At 44.1% G+C, this 22,633-nt stretch overlaps 1 protein-coding gene across 1 annotated transcript in view; it reads right to left on the bottom strand.

The window, feature by feature from the left end:
• The window catches only part of FARP1 (FERM, ARH/RhoGEF and pleckstrin domain protein 1), a 304,677-nt gene that overhangs the window by 57,518 nt on the left and 224,526 nt on the right, over positions 1-22,633 (bottom strand). Inside the window, exons 6-11 of the mRNA XM_025364102.1 lie at positions 14,451-14,548; positions 7,736-7,850; positions 6,749-6,896; positions 4,093-4,188; positions 2,435-2,598; positions 1,669-1,737 (exon numbers count right to left, since the gene is read on the bottom strand). Of these exons, the coding sequence (XP_025219887.1) occupies positions 1,669-1,737; positions 2,435-2,598; positions 4,093-4,188; positions 6,749-6,896; positions 7,736-7,850; positions 14,451-14,548 (690 nt within the window). The remainder of the gene's footprint in view (positions 1-1,668; positions 1,738-2,434; positions 2,599-4,092; positions 4,189-6,748; positions 6,897-7,735; positions 7,851-14,450; positions 14,549-22,633) is intronic.

The following is a 22,633-nucleotide window of genomic DNA, read 5'->3' as shown; positions in this document are numbered from 1 at the left end:
GAGAGTACTAATATGAATGAAAAGAACACACTCAGAGCAATTCCTTTTTTGGAGGGGGGGGAACAGGATCTCGCTCTGTGGCCCAGAGCTGGAGGGCAGTGGCACAATCTTGGCTCACTGCAGCCTTGACCTCCCAGGCTCAAGCAATCATCCTACCTCAGCCTCCCAAGAAACTGGGACCACAGGCGTGCACCACCACATCCACCTAATTTTTTTTTTTTTTTTTTTTTAGGTAGAGATGAGGTTTCATCATGTTACCCAGGCTGGTCTCAAACTCCTGAGCTCAAGTGATTCACCCACTTCAGCATCCCAAAGTGTTGGGATTACAGGCATATGCCACAGTGCCCGGCCTCCACAGCAATTCTACATACTCTGTTGGGATGCAGTAATACGCATACAGAAAGAAGCCGAAATGTGGCAGCTGCCTCTGAGGAGGGGAGAAGGGAAATTACCAGAGCTGGTGGTTCAAGGGGTTTTGCCATGTCTGTAACGAGAGCTGCAAATAAAAGAAGAAGAAAAAACAACCCCAGAAATAAATGTGTCCGGCTGTTAATGGCTGTTAATTCTAAGTAGTAGGAATCTGGGTGTTTGCTGACTTCTCTGTACTTTATTATAATTTTTTAAATGTATGAAAACGAAAAAAGATTTTTAAAGACCCTAGCTGCACTAACTAGTGCTTGAGGCCCCATGCTTTGCTCCTTTACCCTCCTCAGGTTCTGCTGCTCCGTCCTGGAGCACTGGGGTCGGGAGATGGCTGGCCAGAAGCTGCTTAGCAGCTGTGAGACCTGGGCTACTTATTTACCTGCTGGGGACTCAGTGTCTCCATCTTTACAAAGGGAATAAAAGAACACTGACGTCACACGGCTGAGGTGAAGACTCAATGAGTTCACACAGGCCTAGTGCTTGGAACAGCCTGGCACACACGAAGGGCTGTAAGTGTTTGATAACAACAACAACGACAGTAATAACTCCTGCTTCTGGCTGGGCATGGTGGCTCTTGCCCGTAATCCCAGCACTTTGGGAGGCCAAGGCGGGAAGATGGCTTGAGTCCAAGAGTTTGAGACCAGCCCTGGCAACATAGGGAGACCTGATCTCTACAAAACATTAGCTACAAGTGGTGGTGGGCACCTGTGGTCCCAGCTACTCAGGAGGCTGAGGTGAGAGGACTGATCGAGTCCCAGAGGCTAAGGCTGCAGTGGGCTGTGATCACAGCGCTGCACTCTAGCCTGGGTGACAGAGTGAGACCCTGTTTCGAGGAAAAAAAAAAAATCCTGTTTCTGCTTATCCAGATTTACTTAATTAAAAAGTTCATAGACATACTTTCAGTACAAATCCCAAAATATTGAAGGACTCACCATTGAGCTAGTTTTTATGACACTTCATTCCCTGCGGTGACATCCTGAGCCCTTCTCTCCTTCCCCTTACTAATGTCCTCTCCCGCCTCCCCTGGTCCTCTCGTCTGTTCTCATCCCACTCTCCAGGGCATGTCCCTGGGCAATAAAACCTTCATCTCTAACACTGGACTTGCTGAGGGTGACTGAGACTGTCATTTACAACTCAAGGGACACCAAGTCTGAAGTCTGGGTGAAGAAATATTTAGCAGCAGCAAACATTACCTGGCAAGTGTGAGCCTTCTCAGACTAGAAGCAGCATCGAAGCTTCTCTTACCTTTCAAACTGCACCTTCTTATGTCCTCCTTCTTTAACATAGTCGAGAACCTGCTTCTGAGTCCGACCACTGAAACAGAGACCACAACAGGGAAGGGGAGAAATACCAAGATATTCTCATTTAAACACGCAAATGATGCTTCAGAGGCGTCACTTTCCCTCCTTCCCTAACTGGGAGAGATGCAGGATTTCTCGGCTAGCCAGGACTAAAAGCAATCCTAACAGACTCTGTATTTTTTGGGTCCATTCAGTCTCTTGATATTTTCCTTGAATATACAGAAAAAATGTTCAATTAACTAAGCCCACTTGATAACTGTGTTTGGTTACTAAGCAACCATCCCAAGAGCGTGTACCTTTCATGAAGGCAGGGATCACTGGGCTCAGCGCCTGGAACAGTGTTTGACACATAGCAGACAATGATTTGTTAAAAATGAATGGAAAAGTTAACCAATAACGTGCAAGTCCACATATGCTATGAAGCAACACCAAATGTTAATAAGACATTTGTACCTCTACAGAGAGAGGAAATCCTTTCTGAGTTAGAGACTCCCGCTAGGCGTTTACCAGCACTGGGTGGCTTTGCCTAGTGCCTCTCTGCTGCTCAAACAGAGCTCACTGGGATTACGACACAAGCGCCCCCACTTGGCCACAGCTCCCGGAGGCCAATGAGCGTTCACCTCCCCTACCTGCTGTGTGTCACAGCGGCTGTGAGAGGCAGGAGGAAAAACATGCACCCAGTAAATGGAGGCACGAAGTGACGACCTCACCTGAACCGAAATGATGACCCCCGGCTAAAGAGGACGGGCTTGGGCTTTGGTTTGGGCTCTTCAAAAAGTCTAAAGAAGGCATGATGTTCAACGCAGATTTTCCAGAAGGACTTGCAGAAATCCCGACTGGCCATCAGGAATTCCAAGGTATCCTGGTACGCACTCTAAAAAGGGAAAATACAATGTTGTTTTTTTCCCATTACCCACAGATACGTCACTGAAACAGGAGAAAAGGAGCAGAAGATAGCTTTGTCCAATAAAGTTTTCGCTGTGTATTTTATTATAGCATGACCATCAATGCAAAGACTTACTAAACTCTAGTTATTCTTAAGGACAAGATGCAGTCCCTAGTCCATCATTTTCTGCCCCAGAGAATCTCTTAGATGAGTAACAGAAACAGCCACGTGGCTGCAATGGAAGGGACACCATCTTTTGACAGATTTCATGTACAAATTATGTTTATTTCGCTTACGTTTCCTTGAAAAACAAAACCCAAATACTGGAAGTCCCTTCCTGCCTCCTTAAAATCACTGAAACCCAACGTTCATCCTCTTCCTCACACTTCGTGTCAACATTGGCTCTTACGTGGTTTCTCTGTAAAGCTGGCCACGGCTCCGGGCTCCAGGCCACCCCAGGAACTACACAGAAAATGACATTTTTTTTTTTTTTTTTTTTTTTCTGGGGCACAAAAGTATCACTCTCGGCTGAAAAAAATCATGCCCTTTGATTCTGGAAAGGGGATGTAGAAATTGCCTGCTCCCAATTGAAGTGGCCATATTATATAAACCAAAGTTACTACCGTCCTTAGCATTCCCAGCAGTTCCAACTATTTTGGGGGATCTCACAGTTATGGGTGGACCCAACTTACAAACAAGCTGTGCTGCAGTGCTTTATTTATAAGGCAGCTTTTTGGAATCCAGTGAGTTTTTCCATGGAAAACCATTTAAAATGGGAATATGCTTCCCAGGTCGGGCCATGAAAGCCTGCTGAACGCAGATTGTACCTAAACTATAAGCCCGATTGCCATTTATCATCTTCTCTGCCATGGGAAAAAACTCTACATGCTAGTTGGGGACAGAAACCCAGGGCACATAACCCACCTCTTCCGTCACCATTTCCGGCAGACAAACAAGAGCTTGCTCCTCCCTTCCCGTCCCAGTCCTGGCGTGGGTCACAGCAATAGGTGTGTTGTGGGAAGTAAGTGGGGAAGGGAACCTAATTAGCCCATGCAAATGAGTTCCACTGGGGACTCAGGGCCTCCGGCAGGGATTGGGGAAGTCAGTCTATGCCTGGGGTAGGGCAGGATACTGAATGGGGTCTCCAGGTGTAGCCTGGGGCAAGATGCGCAGCAACAGCACAGCCCAGGTTGTTTGTCAGGAGGGGCTGCCTGGATTTGTGCAGGGAAATGACCATCTCCCCAGGTACACATTCGTGTACCTCCTTTACGCTCTCTGTTTACCAATGATGGCAGCCCTGGAGTTACCGACCATTTGGATACATCTGTCCTGGAGATGCTCGGCGTTCATGTGGACCAAAGCACCTGGGTGGCACTGGCCACAGGTTCAGTGGAAGCCCTGCCAAGTGCAGACCTCCACCCTTTGCAGGACACATGCCATCCCATGGCTCAATGGGTCTCCTGTCCCACCGGGACCACTTACATTGGCATCTGGCCGGAGCTTGATGAGAAAGCGTTTCCTCTTGAAGCTCAGCTTCCGCACCTTGGCCCAGTTGAAGGCATTGATCTTAGTGAAACCCTAAAAGAAAGAGACTAGCAGTGAGCCAGGAAATGCATAACAAGCAACTTACGAGTTGGTCTGCTTTGCTTATGGGAGCTAAAGGAAGAGGGCTGGCAGGAGATTGCTCAGTAGAGATGCCTTTTGCAGAGAACTCACAGGATCTGTGGCTATCGGATGATACCTGTTCCTGGATCGTTATTTCTCACTAATTATAGGATTTTGGCATTCAAACTAAGTCTACCTCTAGGGAGAGAGGAAACTAGCCAAGGTAATGATGAGAAGAAAGATAAATAGAAATAAAAACCATGACAACCACCACAATCATTAGCTGCCAGGACTTATGAAGTGCCAGGTACCATCCTGAGGGCTTTATACACCGTATCTTAACAACCCTTATATGATAAAATCCAGCAAGATGGATTTATTATTTTCATTTTATAGACATGGAAACTGCAACATGGATATATTCTAATTTGCCGCAAATGACACATTTAATGTGGCAGAAAGAGACTTCCAAGCACATGCCTTCCTGGCAGCTATGGTTAACATTCAGCAGGTTTGCAATCAACTCCCTGCTTCATCTACACTGGTCTGGCTCCTGGGCCCATCAAGCTTCCAACAGCACCGGCAGAACTGAGGATGGGAGGCCAGGCCTGCCGTGTGTCTTCAAGGCCGGCACAGTCTCTGGGCGGGGCTCACACATCCTCATCGTGTGTGGCAGCCAGGTAGTCACTGTCTCCAACCAAGGTGGAGAAACAATGGGGAGCTGCTGGATACCAACTCCCGTCTGCCCAGTCTCAGCTGAAATTAGAATTCCTCTGGAGCCCATTGGAACACCAGGCCTGTTCATTCAACGTGGCAAGAATGAAGCAATGGGGCACTGGCAAGAAGGTAGGTTCCGAGACACAGGCTTTGTAGGTGACTACATTACCCAGGTATTCCCAGTACTTAGGGTTGTGTCAAACACAATCAAAGCACATTAATTCAATTGTTAGACACTTCTTTTCCTTCTTAATACTTTTTAGAAGTGGTTCAGGGTTATGATTTGAAATTTAATGATAGTACTGAAAACTCCACTTGGCTTTATTGTTTTTCTTTTTTGAGACAGTCTTGCTCTGTCACCCAGGCAGGAGTGCAGTGGTGCGATCTTGGCTTACTGCAACCTTCGCTTCCCAAATTCAAGTGATTCTCCTGCCTCAGCCCCCCAAGTAGTTGGGATTACAGGTGCATGCCATCACGCCCAGCTAATGTTTGTATTTTTAGTAGAGACATGGTTTCACCGTGTTGGCCAGGCTGGTCTCGAACTCCTGACCTCAGGTGATCCACCTGTCTCGGCCTCCCAAAGTGCTAGGATTACAGGCGTGAGCCACCGCGCCTGGCCTATTGTTGTTTCTCTTATCAGGTACTCAGAGGCTATGCATGCAGGTCAAAAACTGTCGAGAAAAAATTCGCCTTGACTACCACACTGCTCTCACAATGTCACTCCCTACCACCTGGTAGGAAGCCAGCTTAACTCCTCTTGGGATGTGATTCTGTAATAATTATGCTGTCATACACTTCTGGTGCATGAACACAGACTCACCGGAACTCTTTTGATAAAAGATGAGGGGGAAATATACGCAAACCTGGAAGAGCTCAAAAAAGGGTTTTAGGTCCTGAACATATTTACAACTTCATAACTGGGTGAAATCTGATCCCATTTCATGACAAAGGCAGGTGCTTTCTCTATATCCATTTGAAACTAAAAGCACAGGTTACCCGCTTGTGTTGAAAAGGAATGTACTGAACCGCCTTTTGGGGGTGAATATGTTCATTCTGCTGGTTTTGTTGGGAATTTTACAGGATATACACATATATAATAAAATTCTATTGACTATGCACTTCAAGTGTGTGCACTTTATTGTACGTCAGCAATACTTCAATAAGGCTATTAAGAGAGAAGCAATGATCAATGAAACAGTCCAATAGCAGAATGATCAACAGAGCACACCTTTTAGAGTGCAGAGAATCACTATGTCCTTAAGTAGAATACACGTAAGAATTCAAGTGCAGTATGTGTTTTGCTACAAAATTGCAAGAATGTGGCTTTTATGAATTTATAAAACTGCTATATCTTAAAAGTGTGCCTAACACTCTTTAAGTATATCTGAAGTCCCAACCAAATAAGCTGGCTCAACCCAAACTGGGTTTGGGGGAAAAAAAAAAGGATCACATTACAGCAAAGTATCATCTGTAAGTGTGAAAAAGGTGTTTATTCGGGGACCTAAAGTCTCGATTCCATTACACTGTGTTCTAAGTGTAGGTCCATGGAGAGCTACATGTTTCTGTGATGCTACAAAGTCAATAAAACCAAACAAATCTGTAATATGGATTCCCCAAACAGGGCAAAGGTAAGTGAAATAGAATCTGGGAGCTGAGGGCCTGGGAAACAGAAAGCCTGAGATGAGGTTAATTTTTCTTTGTTCGCCGAAAAATAACAATCAGAGGTCTTGGCCCACTGAATATGAATCAGAGTTGAAGGGCCACCTCTTCTCTCTCTATCACCGAGGGAACCGGGCCGTGTTCTCAAGGCTCTCACCTGAAACACTAGAATTCCCGTGTTGGCAACGGCCAGATTGATCTTCGTGCCTTCCCTGTCCTTGGCCGGGTGCAACCGGATTCCATACATCTCGAGCCGACGGGCAATCTCTAGGAGCTGGAAATCTGATTCTGCTGGTGTTTGTCCACTGACAAAACAAAAATTAGAGAGAAAGGCCAGGAGATTTGAATTCCCTGTGTCTGTTAATTGGAGATTAAGAAGCTTCTCTTGGGAAATAAAAAGGCATTTCATCACAAACACTGGGACTACCCGATCAGATGACACTCAACCTCCCATTCACTGTAACCCAAAGTCTAGCAGCTAGGACAAAAGCTCCATTGCTCATGGAACATAAAACCCCAAAAGTCTCCAGACTCAGCCAGTTTTGTTTTGTTTTGTTTTGTTTTGAGAGGGGGGGAATCTCAAAGAGTTTCCTTTAAGGTCATATAAAAGCAAAACACCACTGTGTTAAAACAAGATTTTAGTTGCTTTCAATAACCTAAACCTGCAAAAAAAAGTTCAAGAGAACACTTTTTCATATGGCCATCAGGCTCCAATGTTTCCTTAAAACAATAACGAAAAGCACCATGAGTCCTCTGAAAATGTTTTATTAATCCAAACAAAAACAAAAATGGAGATGCTACAAAGGTTCTGGATTTTTATGATACTCTGACCTTGTCCCAAGGTAACCATGTCCCTTTCCCAATTTCTCATTAGGATGATAACGGGATGGTCCTTTGCTCTTACTTTCTCTTTTGTTCCAAAGCCTGGGCATCCCTAAGCTCCAGGCTTCAGTGGGTGACCTGTGCTTCTGAGAGCCCAGGATGAATCAGCACATCCCAGTGAGCCTCTGTGATCTTTTCCCCTCACCCTTAGTGTTTTTCTCCACAATAGTTTCTGTGGGGGGTGGCTGGGATGTACACCCATGTAGGTTGGAGGCAGAGAGAACCGGCTCAGAGGGAATATGGAGCCAAGAATGAGACTTACATGTGGTTATGGTGAAATTCCACGATTTTGTCCTCTAGTGCGTCTTGCTGAGGTATGTATTTATTTTTTGCTAAGTGCTCTCTGTCCAAGGCTTCATCAAAATCCCCAATCTCAGCTAAAAAGAAACAGAAAGAGGAACAGGTCACGTAGGAAGGACACTTCCCAGTTTGTCAATATTCTCTAGCTAGCCCAACAGAAGCTAGCAGACGACATAAGGTGAGTCCAGTTGGTGGGGAACATCAGGAGGGTTAGATCTCAGAAACGGGATGCGAGGATACATTTATCAATTGTGGTGATGTGAGAAGACAGTTTTCACTCCTCCTCATCTCTAACAGTCGGAAAGAAGCTTCAAGGCCAGGCGCAGTAGCTCACCTCTGTAATCTCAGCACTTTGAAAGCTCAGGGCGGGCGGATCACTTGAGGTCAGGAGTTCGAGATCAGCTTGGGCAACATGGCAAAACCTCATCTCCACCGAAAATACAAACATGAGCTGGGCGTGGTGGCGGGCACCTGTAATCCCAGCTCCCGGGGAGGCTGAGGCAGAAGAATCGCTTGAACCTGGGAGGTACAGGTTGTAGTAAGCTGAGATCACGCCACTGCACGGTAGCCTGGGCGACACAGCAAGACTCCATGTCCAAAAAAACCTCAGAATCATCCATCTTCAGCCATACCTGCTCCCGGTTTTTCTTTTCTCCCCATCCGCCTGGGGAGGTTCTTGGCAGTAAATTCTACACATGTGGGTGGTAACCGTATGACCTCCTAACAAGCCCTAAAACTTCAGGACTTTGTAAAAATCAAAGTGAAACTTATATATTAGCAATGACTAGTGCAAAACCCAAATGCTTTATCATGTAGAGAAAGGAGGATTGTCAGTGGGTGCAAAGGTAGATAATGTAACGCTTAAAAAATTATAAGAGTTTATTGAACTTTTCTCAGTCTTGTCAGAAATAACAGATCAGACTGCAAAGTCTTACACGTTTTTACCTATGAGAAATATGATTCTCACATAACCTTGTTTTCTCGCATAACCTCAAGACAGTCCTCAATACTGCTGGAATGTGGAAAGCAAAGGATAGATAGAGCTTTAAAATCAGACTTGCGCCTTAACAACACTAGCTCAAGGTCAGTGTACACCCACTGTTACACCTCTGAGACAGTACACCTTTTTCTTTGTATCACATATACTGTAAAACAAGCTTAATAAAAAATAGCCTAATGACCTGAGCCCAGCTGTTTCGATAAAAACCAAGGGAACTGTTGCTATGAAACTCATCTTTCATTCTGTCACACGAAGCAGCTTGTCACACCTAGGGCAATGCACTCCAATAATCAAGCAGGACATGGCCTGGGTGTTGTCATCAATCACACCCACTGAGGATATCTGTTCTGCACAAAGCCATGCCACCACACCTGGAAGCAGCTGGGGCACTGGAAGAACCCCTCCCTTACTTGCTTCCTCATCATCCGAAAGACCAACAACACTATTTCCTAATTGCCTTTTCTGGACTGATTTCTCTCTTCCTAAATAGAGTAAAATTGCCACCCTCCATCACAGAAAATGGCACAGGAATGGGGGCATGCCTGGTCATACTGCCATCATTATCTGTCGCCTTGACTATAGAGGGCCTGGCTTCTCTGCAATTCCTTCTATCTGGTCCCAAGGAAATGCAGTTGATGCTCATTATTCGAGGCAGTTATGATCTATAAGGTTACCATAAACACTGAATTAGCCATTCCTGAATCATTTCTCCTAGGGGAAATATGGGGTGAGTTTCCTCCAGTAGTCTTGAAACAACATTTCAGTTAACTGGCCGTGTCTTATGTGTGTTTCTGTTGAAAGCCATCTTAAATACACATTGCCAGTTTCTTCACACTGAGCTCATGGCCAAGAGCAGCTGAACTCATGCCTGAATGCCGCTTACCTAACACACATTTGCTCTATCAGGCAGATGGCGCCGCACGCAGGGACACAAGACAGACAGCGCTTCCGCACAACGCCTGGGGACTGTTTAAACAGTGAAATCACCAACAGTACGCACAAAAATGCAAGAAGTGTGGCACTAAATAGACCATAAAAAGGATACTTATTAGCAGTACGAGAAAAAAACCAGAAGGCAGAGCTTTGCCTCGTTTGACCTCCACTAGGAATGCACATCAGGTGACTACCATTTTTCACCATCCTGGGCATATCCACAAATGACCGTGAAAGCACATGAGTGTTCACTTGGGGGTTACAAGTAAATAAGCAAATCTGCAAAGACAGAATCTGAGAATAATGAGCTTTGACTGTCTATGGAGGAATTCCTTAAATCCAAAATGTCCTGTGAGTTTTATGTTTGGGCTTCTTAATTCCTATGATTCTCAGAACACACTCCTTCCCATCATTCCATATAGAGATGGCCAAATGGTCCAGTTTTTCCTTTGGCATCAGGGTGGGAACACCTAATTCTCTTTTCTTCTGGGTCGCTTGTCTTTTCTTGCCCTCCTGTCACTCCACAGTGACATGACTATGAAACTTATTCGCTCCGCACATCTCTCCTCTTTGAAATATGGAAATAGGCTGCTCCTTAAATTTCTGGAATTTGAAAACAGACACATACTCAAGATCTGACTTCCTTTTATTTTTTTCTGAGACAGGGTCTTGCTCTGTCACCCAGGCTGGGGTGCAGTGGAGCGATCATGGCTCACTGCAGCCTTGACTTCTGGGTTCAAGTGACCCTCCCATCTCAGCTTCCCAAGTACCCGGGACTACTGCCACATACCACCACACCTGGCTAATTTTTTTATTTTTTGGTTTTTTTTTGGGTAGAGACAGGCTGTCACTATGTTGCCCAGGCTGGTCTTGAACTCTTGGCCTCAAGCTAACTTTGTTTTTGTAGACATGAGGTCTCGCTATGTTGCCTAGGCTGGTCACGAACTCCTGGCCTCAAGAGATCCTCCTGCCTGGGTCTCACAAAGCGCTGGGATTACAGACATGAGCCGCTGCGCCCAGCTGACTTCCTATTTTTTTACACGTTTTATGCTGAAAATGTCACATCAGCTTATGCATATACTACATTCCTTAGCAGTCTACTCAGCAAAATAATTAATAGGAAAAACAGCAGCAAACCCATATCCTGTGATTTTAATAAATGGATGGAACTTCCCCAGAGGACAGGCGTGGACAAACCCACCTTACCACGCGGAACCCTCAGAGCAGGGACCACACGACCTGCACAAACACAGCCCTGCCTCGCCTTCATGCTGCCCACGTGCGACCTTTACATCAGGGTCAACTAGTAGATGATTCTTCTCTTCATCAGTTTGTCCTTCTTAGTCAACCCACAGTAAATTAGAGAAAATTGAAAGTTCAAAATACTGCAGGGAAGATACAAGGCCAGTGACGGAGGAACAAATGAAAAAATACAGACTATCTTAAAGAGTCCATGTATTCAAGCGAAAGAAGGCAGGAAAATAAGACATCAGCTTGGGTGTACAGAGACGGACAAGATAAACATCAGCTTACCAGAGATAATTTTCCATTAAGGGTAAGATAGTTTCTGCCAAAGAGAGATGACTTGACCCCTTATACCTTACCAATAATCACCAATAATTGAAACCACGACACAATCCACCGAAGATTCTATGAAATGCCTCCTTTCATGACTGAGTGCATGGGATGCTTAAAAAAATGCAGAAATGGGGCCTTACACATATCGTAAGATTTTAAGAATACTGTGTGTCTCATGACCATATGTCGAATACCATGTAAACAGCAGGGGAACTTCTGAACCCATCTATTTGCCTTTCGAGAAGGGAAGATTCTTTGGGGATTTTGAGCCACTTGCTGGTTTCTGGGAGGGAAAGTGGTATACTAGACTGAGACCACGGTTTTCTGGATGTCAGCAAATCTCTCCTCCCAGATATGCGAGTGAAATTCACTATTGTTAACAGATCTTTATTTTTTTAATTCACTTTTTTAATTGACAAAATAAAAATTATACATATTGGTCAGGCATGGTGGCTCATGCCTATGAATCCCAGCACTTTGTGAGGCCAAGGTGGGAAGACGGCTTGAGCTCAGGAGTTTAAGACTGGCCTGAGCAACACAGTGAGACCTCAGCTCTACAAAAAAAAAAAAAGAAAGAAAAAAAAATTAGCTAGACCTGATGGCATGCGCCTATAGTGCCAGCTACTTGGGAGGCTGAGGCAGGAGGATTGCCTGATTCCAGGCTGCAGTGAGCTGTGATTGACAGACTACATTCCAACCTGGGTGACAGAGACTCTGTCTAAAAACAAAAAAATTTTTTTGGTATATATTTATAATGAACATCATCTTTTGATATATGTATACATTGTGAAATGGCTAAATTAAGCTAATTAACATACGTATTACGGCATATATATATATATATATATATATATATGGATTCCTGCCCCGTAAAATCAGGATAATGACAGACCTGATCTTGGGGGCTGTTAGGACAATTAAATGAGATGATATAGATACATATATATATAGTGCTGGCACATGGTCAGGCTTAATAAAGATACCTATTTTTATATATTTTTATATATATTTAAAATATATATAAATATATATATATATATATTTGTGGTGAGAACACTTAAAATCTACTCTTCTTTTTTCTTTTTCCTTTTAGACAGAGTTTCACTCTGTCGCCCAGGCTGGAGGGCAGTGGGGTGTCTCCCGGGTTCAAGCGATTCTCCTGGCTCAGCCTCCCGAGTAGCTGGGACTACAGGCGCCCACCGCCACCTCACCCAGCTAATTTTTGTATTTTTAGTAGAGACAAGGTTTCATCATCTTGGCCAGGCTAGTCACTAACTCCCGACCTCAAGTGATCCACTCACCTCGGCCTCCCAAAGTGCTGGGATTACTTACAGGCATGAGCCACCGCCCCTGGCCAAAATCTACTCTTTAGTGTAACAGATCTTTAAAGAAAAAAACATAGGAGGAAGGAAGTACACGACTAAATGGCATCAGGAATCTTTGAGTAAGGTCAATCCCTCTTCTGCTTACAAAATGCCAAGGGTCAGAGACATTTTATGAAGTTACTATTTCAAGAAGGAAGCTTCGTTTTAAAGTTTCATATTGTTTGGAAAAGGAGGATTGCAGGTGAATAAGGATAAAGGAAATTAATGTTTGCTGAGCACCTAGTATGTACTGGGTATGGCTGGCCCTCTGTATCTGTGGGTTCCATATTCATGGATTCAACCAACCATGTGTACCAAACATCTAAGATATTTTTTCCTGTCATTATTCCCTGAATAATGCAATGTAACCATATAGCATTTACAGTGCATTCATTATTATAAGTAACCGAGAGATGATTTACAGTCTATGGGAGGATATATGTAGGTTATATGCAAATATGACACCATTTCATTTTAGGGACGTGAGCATCCTCAGTTTTTGGTGTCCTTGGGAGGTCCTGCAGCCAATACCCCCTGGATACTAAAGGACAACTGTATATGCTACCATTTAATTTTTACAGCCTTATGAAAAACATTCTAGTATTCTCATGTTCCAAAAGAAATGGAGGCTGGGGGGTTAGTAACCTGCCAGGGTCACCAACCAATGAACAGAAATCAGGTCAGCCAGACTCAAAGCCTCCTCTCCCTCCAAAGGTAAAAATTACGTTAAGTTCTGTGCTAAGGATTCCTGCCCCGTAAAATCAGGATAATGACAGACCTGATCTTGGGGGCTGTTAGGACAATTAAATGAGATGATATAGATACATATATATATAGTGCTGGCACATGGTCAGGCTTAATAAAGATACCTATTTTTTTTTCTTGCCCATGTCATTTTTTTCAAATTGGTAAGAAAACACCTATCTATGAAGTGATCATATTCAAAAAACAAGAAGATACGCATCATCTACTGAAACACCTTACTGTATTAGACTAAGGCAATTTTTTGACTACTAAGAGTGACACTTCCTATAAACCTTTGTAAATCTAGTTAACTAGGCACATGTCAGGATAGGAGGGGACTGATTACATGAGACTAATTCATATACAGTGGAACTGTAAAAGGTGATACGATAACACAACTTTCCTTCATAGTAGTGCTTATACACTAAGCGTTATACTCACAATTACCTTTCCGAAACATAATGTGTATATTTTATTTCAAGTAATTTCTGCCTTGGTCAAGAGGGAAAACACCCAGGTGGCTTGTCAGCAAGCCTTGAGAGGAGCACAATCTGATTTACCCTTTGTCTGTATTAAGGCAAATTGAAACATCCGGGGTCCAGCTGCATTAACCAGCATGAGTCTTGATTTACTGAATTCTGGAGAGCAAGAATCTCTAGAGAGAAGTGAAATCTGTGGCAGTATTATGTCTTAAGGCTACTATGCCATATTCAATGATAAAGTTTAAATCCACGAAAAGGACAGAATGAGTTTAGTCTATTTGGCAAGCATCCATCCAAGCTTATCCTTTGAGACAACTGAAGTATCAACTGTGTACTAGTCCTTGAAGAAAGACAAACACCTGAACAGGAAGTACAAGGGTTAACATTTGGGGATATGCATATTCAATGACATCAGGAGTATGGTTCTTCTCTTCCACCTGTAGGCCTTCATACGAACAGCAAAAATAACACAAAGATATTGACACTTTCTTTTTTGGTGGATATGATTTTTTTCCCATCAATCAGATCACTGTGTAATTTCAAACATGATTTTCAAAGGAAACAAATAGGACTTACATTGCACAATGTGTGAAATCAAGAGAGCTGCGCTGGAGTCATTACACGTCAGCCTGCCTTGAGCCAAGTCCTGCTTCACCTGCAGCGCGAACAGGTACCTGCGAAGATCGACAGAGCTGGGCATCAGGCAAAGAGGGCATGAGGTCTCTGGGAACCTGGCCTCACTGTGAGAGGCCAAGGAGAAGGTTGCAAACCCCAACCAGGAAGTCTGCATGGGCTGGAATGGATTCCAGCTGCCATTCACCACAGTGTAAGTATCTCCCTCCAAAATACAAAGAGACATATGCTATCATCTTTTCACAGTATGAATAACATGTTTCATTTTATATGGGGGGAGAGAGCCATAAAAATGTGAGACCATAACCTAGTATGCTACATATTTTTGCAGGGTATAGGAAATATTTACCTTTTTTTTCACAGAATCCTTCATCCATACTCTAACATGGTTCTATGGCTCAGACAATAACAGCAATTTATTATGATGAGTCAGAGGATTGCCAATGAAATGAGAAAAACAAGGGGGTATCTTTTTGTGGTGTAACTACTTCCGTAAGACCCAGTTACCACATTTGTAGAAATCCATTATCTTTTTTTTTTTTTTTTTTTGAGACAAAGTCTTGCTCTGTCACCAGGCTGGAGTGCAGTGCCACGATCTTGGCTCACTGAAACCTCCACCTCCCGGGTTCAAGCAATTCTCCTGCCTAAGCCTCCCCAGTAGCTGGGATTACAGGCACACGCCACCATGCCCAGCTAATTTTTTGTATTTTTAGTAGAGACAGGGTTTCACCGTGTTGGCCAGGACGGTCTCAATCTCTTGACCTCATGATCTGCCCACCTTGGCTTCCCAAAGTGCTGGGATCACAGGCATGACCTACTGCGCCCGGTCAATTCTTTTCTTTATATTATGGTATTAAGCATGTCAACATTTTTGGTGTAAGAGAAAAAAGATATTTGTAAATCAAAGACATTAAGTAAAAACTGTGCAATAGCAAACAGGCATATGAAAAGGTGCTCAACATCACTGATCATCAGAGAAATGCAAATCAAAATTACAATGAGATATCATCTCATCCCAGTTAAAATGGCTTATGTCCAAAAGAGGCAATAACAAATGCTTGGATATGGCGGGAAAAAAAAACCCTTATATACTATCAGTGGGAATGTAAATTAGCACAACCGTGATAAAGAACAGCGTGGAGGTTCCTGAAAAAACTAAAAATAGAGCTACCATATGACCCGGCAATCCCACTATTAGGTGTGTACCGAAAAGGAAGGAAAACAGTATGTCAAGAGAGATGTCTGCACTCCCATGTTTACTGCAGCACCATTCACAACAGCCCAGATTTGGAAGAAACCTAAGTGTCCATCAACAGATGAACGGACAAAGAAAATGGGGTATGTATACACAGTGGATTACTATTCAGCCTTAAACAATGAGATCTTGTCATCTGCAACAGCATGATTGGAACTGGAGGTCATTATGTTAAGTGAAATAAGCCAGGCACAGAAAAACAAACTTCACATGTTCTCACTTATTTGTGGGAGCTAAAAGTTAAAACAATTGAACTCATGGAGCAGAAAGTAGAATGATGTTACCAGAGGCTGGTAAAGGTAGGGGGTGGGAGGGAATGGGGAGTTAATGGGTCCAAAAAAGTGAGATAGAATGAATCAGATCTAATATTTGATAGCACAACAGGGGATTATAGTCAATAATAATTTATTATACTTTAAAAGTAATGAAAAGAGTATAATTGGACTGCTTGTAACACAAAGGATAAATACTTAAAGTCATAGATACCACCGCCCCCCGCCCCGGCACAACAAGACAAAACCAAACCAAACCTGTACAATGTTATAATGGATGTGAAAATAATGATACAAACTCATTTTGAGAAATCTAGTTTAGCTGCTGCCTGAGAACAGTGTCCTCTCAGTAGCACCCTTTGCAATCAGATTCTGTCCCTCATACAATTACCTGTTGGGGCCGCACGCTGTGGCTCCCAGCACTTTGGGAGGCCGAGGCAGGTGGATCACTTGAGGTCAGGAGTTCAAGACAAGCCAGGACAACATGGCAAAACCCCGTCTCTACTAAAAATACAAAAATTATCTGGGTGTGATGGCGCGCCCCTGTAATCCCAGCTATTCGGGAGGCTGAGGCAGAAGAATCACTTGGACCCAGGAGGCGGAGGTTGCAGTGAGCTGAGATCGTGCCATTGCACTCCAGCCAGGGTGACAAGAGCGAAACTCCGTCTCAAAAAACAACAAAAATAAACAAAATAAACAAAAACAACAAAAAACAATTACCTGTTGGAAGGACAGAGAGATAGGGCCTTGGAGACATAGTAGATTCCAGGCAGATCAAAGCATCTCCTTATTTAAAATTGGTAACTCAAGGCAAAGAATTGAGTGTGTAAGCTGCCTGGCCAGAGGAAAGGGTGTTTCAGGACAGCCAAGAAGTTGAAGAAAGGTTTTACAGGTTTATCTCCCATAAAGTAAAATTTTGCCTCAAGTATTTGGCAAAAAATTGTATGTGCCAATTTATAACATAGCGAGAATAATAGAATTAGAAAATCCTCATTCCACAAACTCTAAAGAAATTATTGACTCCAGCAAGGATTATCAATGGGTGAAAAAACCATGTAGGGGATTGGACATTCACACAGGGCAAAGGTAACATGACTTTACCTGCAATGGAGTAATCAGAACGTCACCCCCTGAATGCAATGAACAATCTCTAATCATTAATGAAATATGAAGCACACAACATCACTTCTGACAGACTCCAGCCCAAATGTTTAACAGTGTCAGTCAAGCCCCAGAATGAACTTCCTGTCCTCTCCAAACCTCATGTTGAGATTTCATCCTCAATGTTGGAGGTGGGACCCAATGAAAGGTGTTTGGGTCGTTGGGGCGGATCCCTTATGAATAGACTAATGCCCTCCCTGGGGGGTGAGTGAGTTCTCACTCTGTTACTTCCTGTGAGAGCTGGTTGTTACAAAAAGCCTAGCACCTCCCCGTTCTGCCCACGTCCTCTCCCACCATGTGATCTCTGCACATGCCGGCTCCCCTTTGCTGCTACCATGAGTGGAAGCAGCCTGAGGCCCTCACCAGATGCCAACGCCCAATCTTGAACTTTTTAGCCATCCAGAATCACGAGCAAAATAAACTTTTTTGCTTTATAAATTACCCAGCCTCGGGTATTCCTTTATAGCAGCATAACACAGCCTATGACTTCCAGTTTTCGAAAAATACGAAGGATAGAGGAACAAGTTAAATAGCACCACAAGAAAGCTAGCAGGCAAAGAAAGTAGGGTATTGTAGCTGGTCCAATTTCTTCAACAAGATGCTATCATGAGGAAAAGAAAATGAGGGACTAACCTACATAGGCCTGGATGACATATTAACTAGATGCAATATGTGGTCCTAGAGTGGATCTATTTTTAATTGATTAATTGACCGATTGAGACAGGGCTTGCTCTGTTTTCCAGGCTAGAGTGCAGTGGTGCAATCACTGCTCACTGCAGCCTCAACCTCTGGGGGCTCAAGTAATCCTCCTGCCTCAGCCTCCTGAGTAACTGTGACCAAAGTACACACCACTATGCCCAGCTAATTTTTAAAATTTTTTGTAGACACAGGTCTCCCTGTGTTGCCTAGGCTGGTCTCAAATGGCTAGGCTCAAGAGATCCTCCTGCCTCAGTCTCCCAAAGTGCTGGGATTACAGGCGTGAGCCACTGTGCCTAGCCAATCTTATTTTAGAATAAACAGATATAAAGGACAGTTAGGGGATAAATAGGGAAATTTGAATATGGCCAATGTATTAGATGAGATGAAAAGTACATATGCATGCATAGAAAAATTCAGAAAGGCTATCTTACTAATCTGATAGGCAATGGGAATGCAGTGTTTCTACTTTCTTAGTCTTATTCATATGTCTACTCTAACTTTCTACAATGTATATTTACTACTATTATAATAATGAAAGAGTATTTTTGATTTTCAAAAGGGCCTTTAACAGTATTAGACACAGAGGTTTCCATAAGAATTAAATAAGATACATGGAAAACACTGTTAGAACAAAAATATTCAATAAAAGTTGGCAGTTTTTAAAAATAAAAGAATAATCCATTTTAAGTCATTTAGGAAGTTTTATTATTAAGAACTAAAAAACCACAGCAGCAATTGTATAACCAGCAAAAAGCACCCTACAGACTACAGACCTACCAGTAGGCCTTTCTCTGACCTCCCTAATTTTATTCCTGTTCTCTTGCTCTACCCTTCTGTCTCTCCTCCCAACCCCCTTTCTCGTTCTGTCTCTGTGTGTGTGTGTGTGTGTGTGTGTGTCTGTCTGTCTCTGGAAAGTCAAAGGAAGAAAAGCAGAGAATAGAAAACAATCTAAACCTCATATGGTAGGAGGGAATACAAACTATCATGCTGGATTATAGCTACTGTCTTTTGAGTCCAACACTTTGTAGAGCTACAGGTTTTAATTCTAATCTGTATGGTTGGTTTTTCATTAAACAGGAGGGCTTCATGTTTTAAAATGACATTCTGAATATTTTACCATTTATCATTTCAAACATGAGGTTCTGTGTTCACAAAGAGGTTTTCAGGGACAAATGCATGGGCAGAGTCTGGCAGGCTCTGGGGACTTTTGGTGACAATCGCACAAGGGCTGCAAGATGGCATCAGGTTCTGAAAACGCACACATTTACTAGGAGGGCACATGGCTATTTTGAAGGCTGAGGGAAGAACGTGGCTCCCCTGATTACGTGGCCTCTTCCTGTTCCAAGGTCCTTGTAACATGAGAAGTAGCTTCCTGGGTACTAACTCTGTCCACTTTTCTTACCATGAGCTGTAAGCTGAGCACGCTGGCCGCGATGCTAACTTTAGAGATTCTGCAACACCTTTAGTACTGTCCACTGAAGCAATTCTAATCAGTCTCACAAGAGCCAGGGCTAAGTTTTACTTGGTGGGCACTAAATAAAATTAAACCGGAAAACACAATGAAAACATAAAGCGCTCAAAATGCGATCAAGTTTCCTTAGCAGAAAGGTGGACATGAGGAGAGTGGCAATGATTGTGGTAGGAGCAGACAGAGGGACTTCACTTCTAGGGACAGCAAGAGTCACACATCACTCCTATTTGATGCCTTGCTTTCAATAAGAGTAATTTATTTCATCTGGAAGACCACCGTCTTCTCTTTTCTTATTAAATATAAGCAATTTACAATTCCCCTGCAGTCTAAGAGAACACTTCAGCAGGACGCGCAGGGCGCAGAGCAGCACGTTCTGATAGGGTCCCCTCACCTATAAGAACACAGGCAAGTAGAAGCTGGATCCAACTGAAGACGGGATGCCCAGAGAAAAGGGGAAGAACAAAGGGTGGCTAAACTGGGCACAAGGAAAGTGATTCCAAGCCATGCAATAAGAAAAACAGATCATCTGGCAGGGCGCAGTGACTCACAACTGTAATCCCAGCACTTTGGGAGGCTGAGGTGGGCGGATCACGAGGTCAGGAGTTCGAGACCAGCCTGGCCAATATGGTAAAACCCCGTCTCTACTAAAAATACAAAGATCAGCTGGGCGTGGTGGCACGTGCCTGTAGTCCCAGCTACTTGGGAGGCTGATGCAGAAGAATCACTTGTACCCGAGAGGCGAAGGTTGCAGTGAGCCAAGATCATGCCATTGCACTCCAGCCTGGGCGACAGAGTAAGACTCCATCTCAAAAAAAAAAAAAAAAAAAAGAAAAAGAAAAAGAAAAACTGGGATCATCTTTTCCAAAGACCCCACTCGCTGTTTTCAAGCTGCACCCAGGAGTCAATACGCTTCTCCTTCTAGATGTCTGGGTGCTACTGTCAATAGGATGGCATTCCACTTGCAGTTCAATAAATAGAAAAGAATCCAGCTTCTTGTTTAACAGCAGACTGCAATTTAATCTCCTATCTATATCAAAGGGAAGCTGAGAGAGCTATTCCTGGAGGCCCAAGGCATTAACTACGGGGCTAGAGTCACTTATGCTTTGCTGAACCACAGGCCAGTTTCTCTGTCTGTCCCACTTCTGTATATGCATCCCGTCTCACAAAGCACAGCTGACACGCAGCTTCTCCCAACATCCCCTCATTCACCATCTGCCAAAGAACAGCACCTGAAATCTCAATAGTCAGTCCGTTTTTGCTTCTATAGGAATTTGAGATGCGAGAGTCCCAACACATCGGCCCTGTGAGGTTCTCTGTGCCTTGTGCCAAGTGGGGAGTGATGGAGAGACGATAAATACCGTAGGAATTTCAGATCAATTTCAGATCAATTTTATTCAACAGTGAGCCAAAAGAACTGTCTCCTTGGAAAAGCCTTCTTAAATGTCAGTTCACACTGGGTGCCAGAAAACAAAAACAACAAAACCAACAAAACCCTGCTCCGTCCAGCTGAGCTCGTGTAACTTGAGGACTTTCTCAGCACTGACAGAGGCGCTGGCCATGCACCGACATGCGGCTTGATGGTAACAAGCTGTATGGAGTTTCAGAGCAAGGGCCAGACTGGTAGACAACTGCAAACCTCTAGAGACAATGATTCACAAACACTGAAAAGGTGCAAAACTATTTGCAAAACAGAATTTTTAATGGGAAAAAAAAAAACGGGGGGTAGGGGGATACAGGATTTGTGCCTCCAGCTTCCTGAGCAAGAAAGAGGCCTGTTGATTCACATGAAGAAAAGGCACGCTACTGACGCTGCTTATTCCAAACACGACGACGTTCCTCCAACAGCCGGACCTGCCCTTAGATTTATTTCAGCATGCAGAGCTCAGCACAATGCAGGTTCCAACGACAGGAAAACCGGCCCCAGTAAACCAAGACCCAGGAGCCCCAGTAAAAGGCCCTCCTGTGGTCAGCCAGCCCTCCGTCTTGTGCTGCTCGGCTTAGCAGCTCGGGCTGTCCCTCCTCTGCAGGTAGCTCCCAGAAGGCTGCTGCCAATTCCCGGCTGCCTTTGCCTTCTTTGCTGATTTGAGGATTCTAAGTGGACGTGGATGATTAGCAGCAACTTGTTCATAAAACACAAAGCAGTGGGAAGTCTTCATCACTGTCTCCCCGGAGCTGCACGTTCCTGTATCTGTTGTCCTTCCTGCCGCTGCTGTGGTCATGGGACATCTAACAGGTAGCTCAAATGTGACCTGGCCAGAAACACCCTGACTCTCCACTCCCCTCGCAGTCCTCCACTTCCCTCCATCCTTTTCTCACTTGAGTAACCCCTAACACCATCTCCCCCCAGTCGCTCAGGTCAAAAATCTAAGCGCCCCCTCTCCCTCCCTCAGAGTCCACCACCACCTCATCACCAAGACAGAGTGACCCTGCTTCCAGTACCTGTTCCAAACACAACTACTTCCCTCCATTTCCACTGCTACCTATTGGCGGCTTCTTTGCCCCCATCATGGCATAGACCACTGTGACCACCTCCTCACAGGATGCCCCGGGACTCTGCTTCTCCCTCCAAAACATCCACATGGCAGCCGATCTTTCAACACTATGTGCATCAAGCCTCTCTCCTACCTCACCATGGTGCTCCCAACACTCCTGCCATGCTGGCCCTCCTTTATGTATCTGAATGCTTGCAGCTGACTCTCGCCTTGGGCAGAGTACTGACTGCTCCATCTCTCCGGAAAGCTCTTTCTCAGTAAATGACTGATGGCTCCTTCTCACTTCCTCAAGAGGCATCCCAGACCAACCAAGCTGAAGTCATCACCCAGGCACCTCTATCACATCCTGCTACATCAATTACTAAAGAGTTCTTGCCGCTATCTGATATTATCCTGTTTATTGAATCGCTTTCTCTGTTTCCACGAGAGTATTCTTGTCTTGTCATCACTGCATTCCCAGCGCCCAGAACAATGCTGGCGCACGGGGCACACTTAATAAATATTGCTAAGATATCAATATCTTCATCCCTTTGATAAATGATGATCAATGATGACCCAAGATACTGTGCTCTGTACTGAGAGGGATGAGGAAGGATGTGATGGCCTTGGTATTAAACAGTCACTGCTTGAAAACCATGTGTGATAAGAATTAGGCAGGTCAGATGAGTGTCCTCTGAGGGATGCTCTTGAAAGGGAATCATTTTATCTACACATGTTCCTGCCAGCTCTGCCCTCTTTTAGAACACGGACAGTCTTGCCTCAAATTATAAAATGAG

The sequence above is a fragment of the Theropithecus gelada genome, chromosome 17 (genome assembly GCF_003255815.1).
Source record: "Theropithecus gelada isolate Dixy chromosome 17, Tgel_1.0, whole genome shotgun sequence".
Taxonomy (NCBI): domain Eukaryota; kingdom Metazoa; phylum Chordata; class Mammalia; order Primates; family Cercopithecidae; genus Theropithecus; species Theropithecus gelada.
Note: the sequence above shows the minus strand (reverse complement) of the source record. Positions and strands in the feature narration are given on the sequence as shown.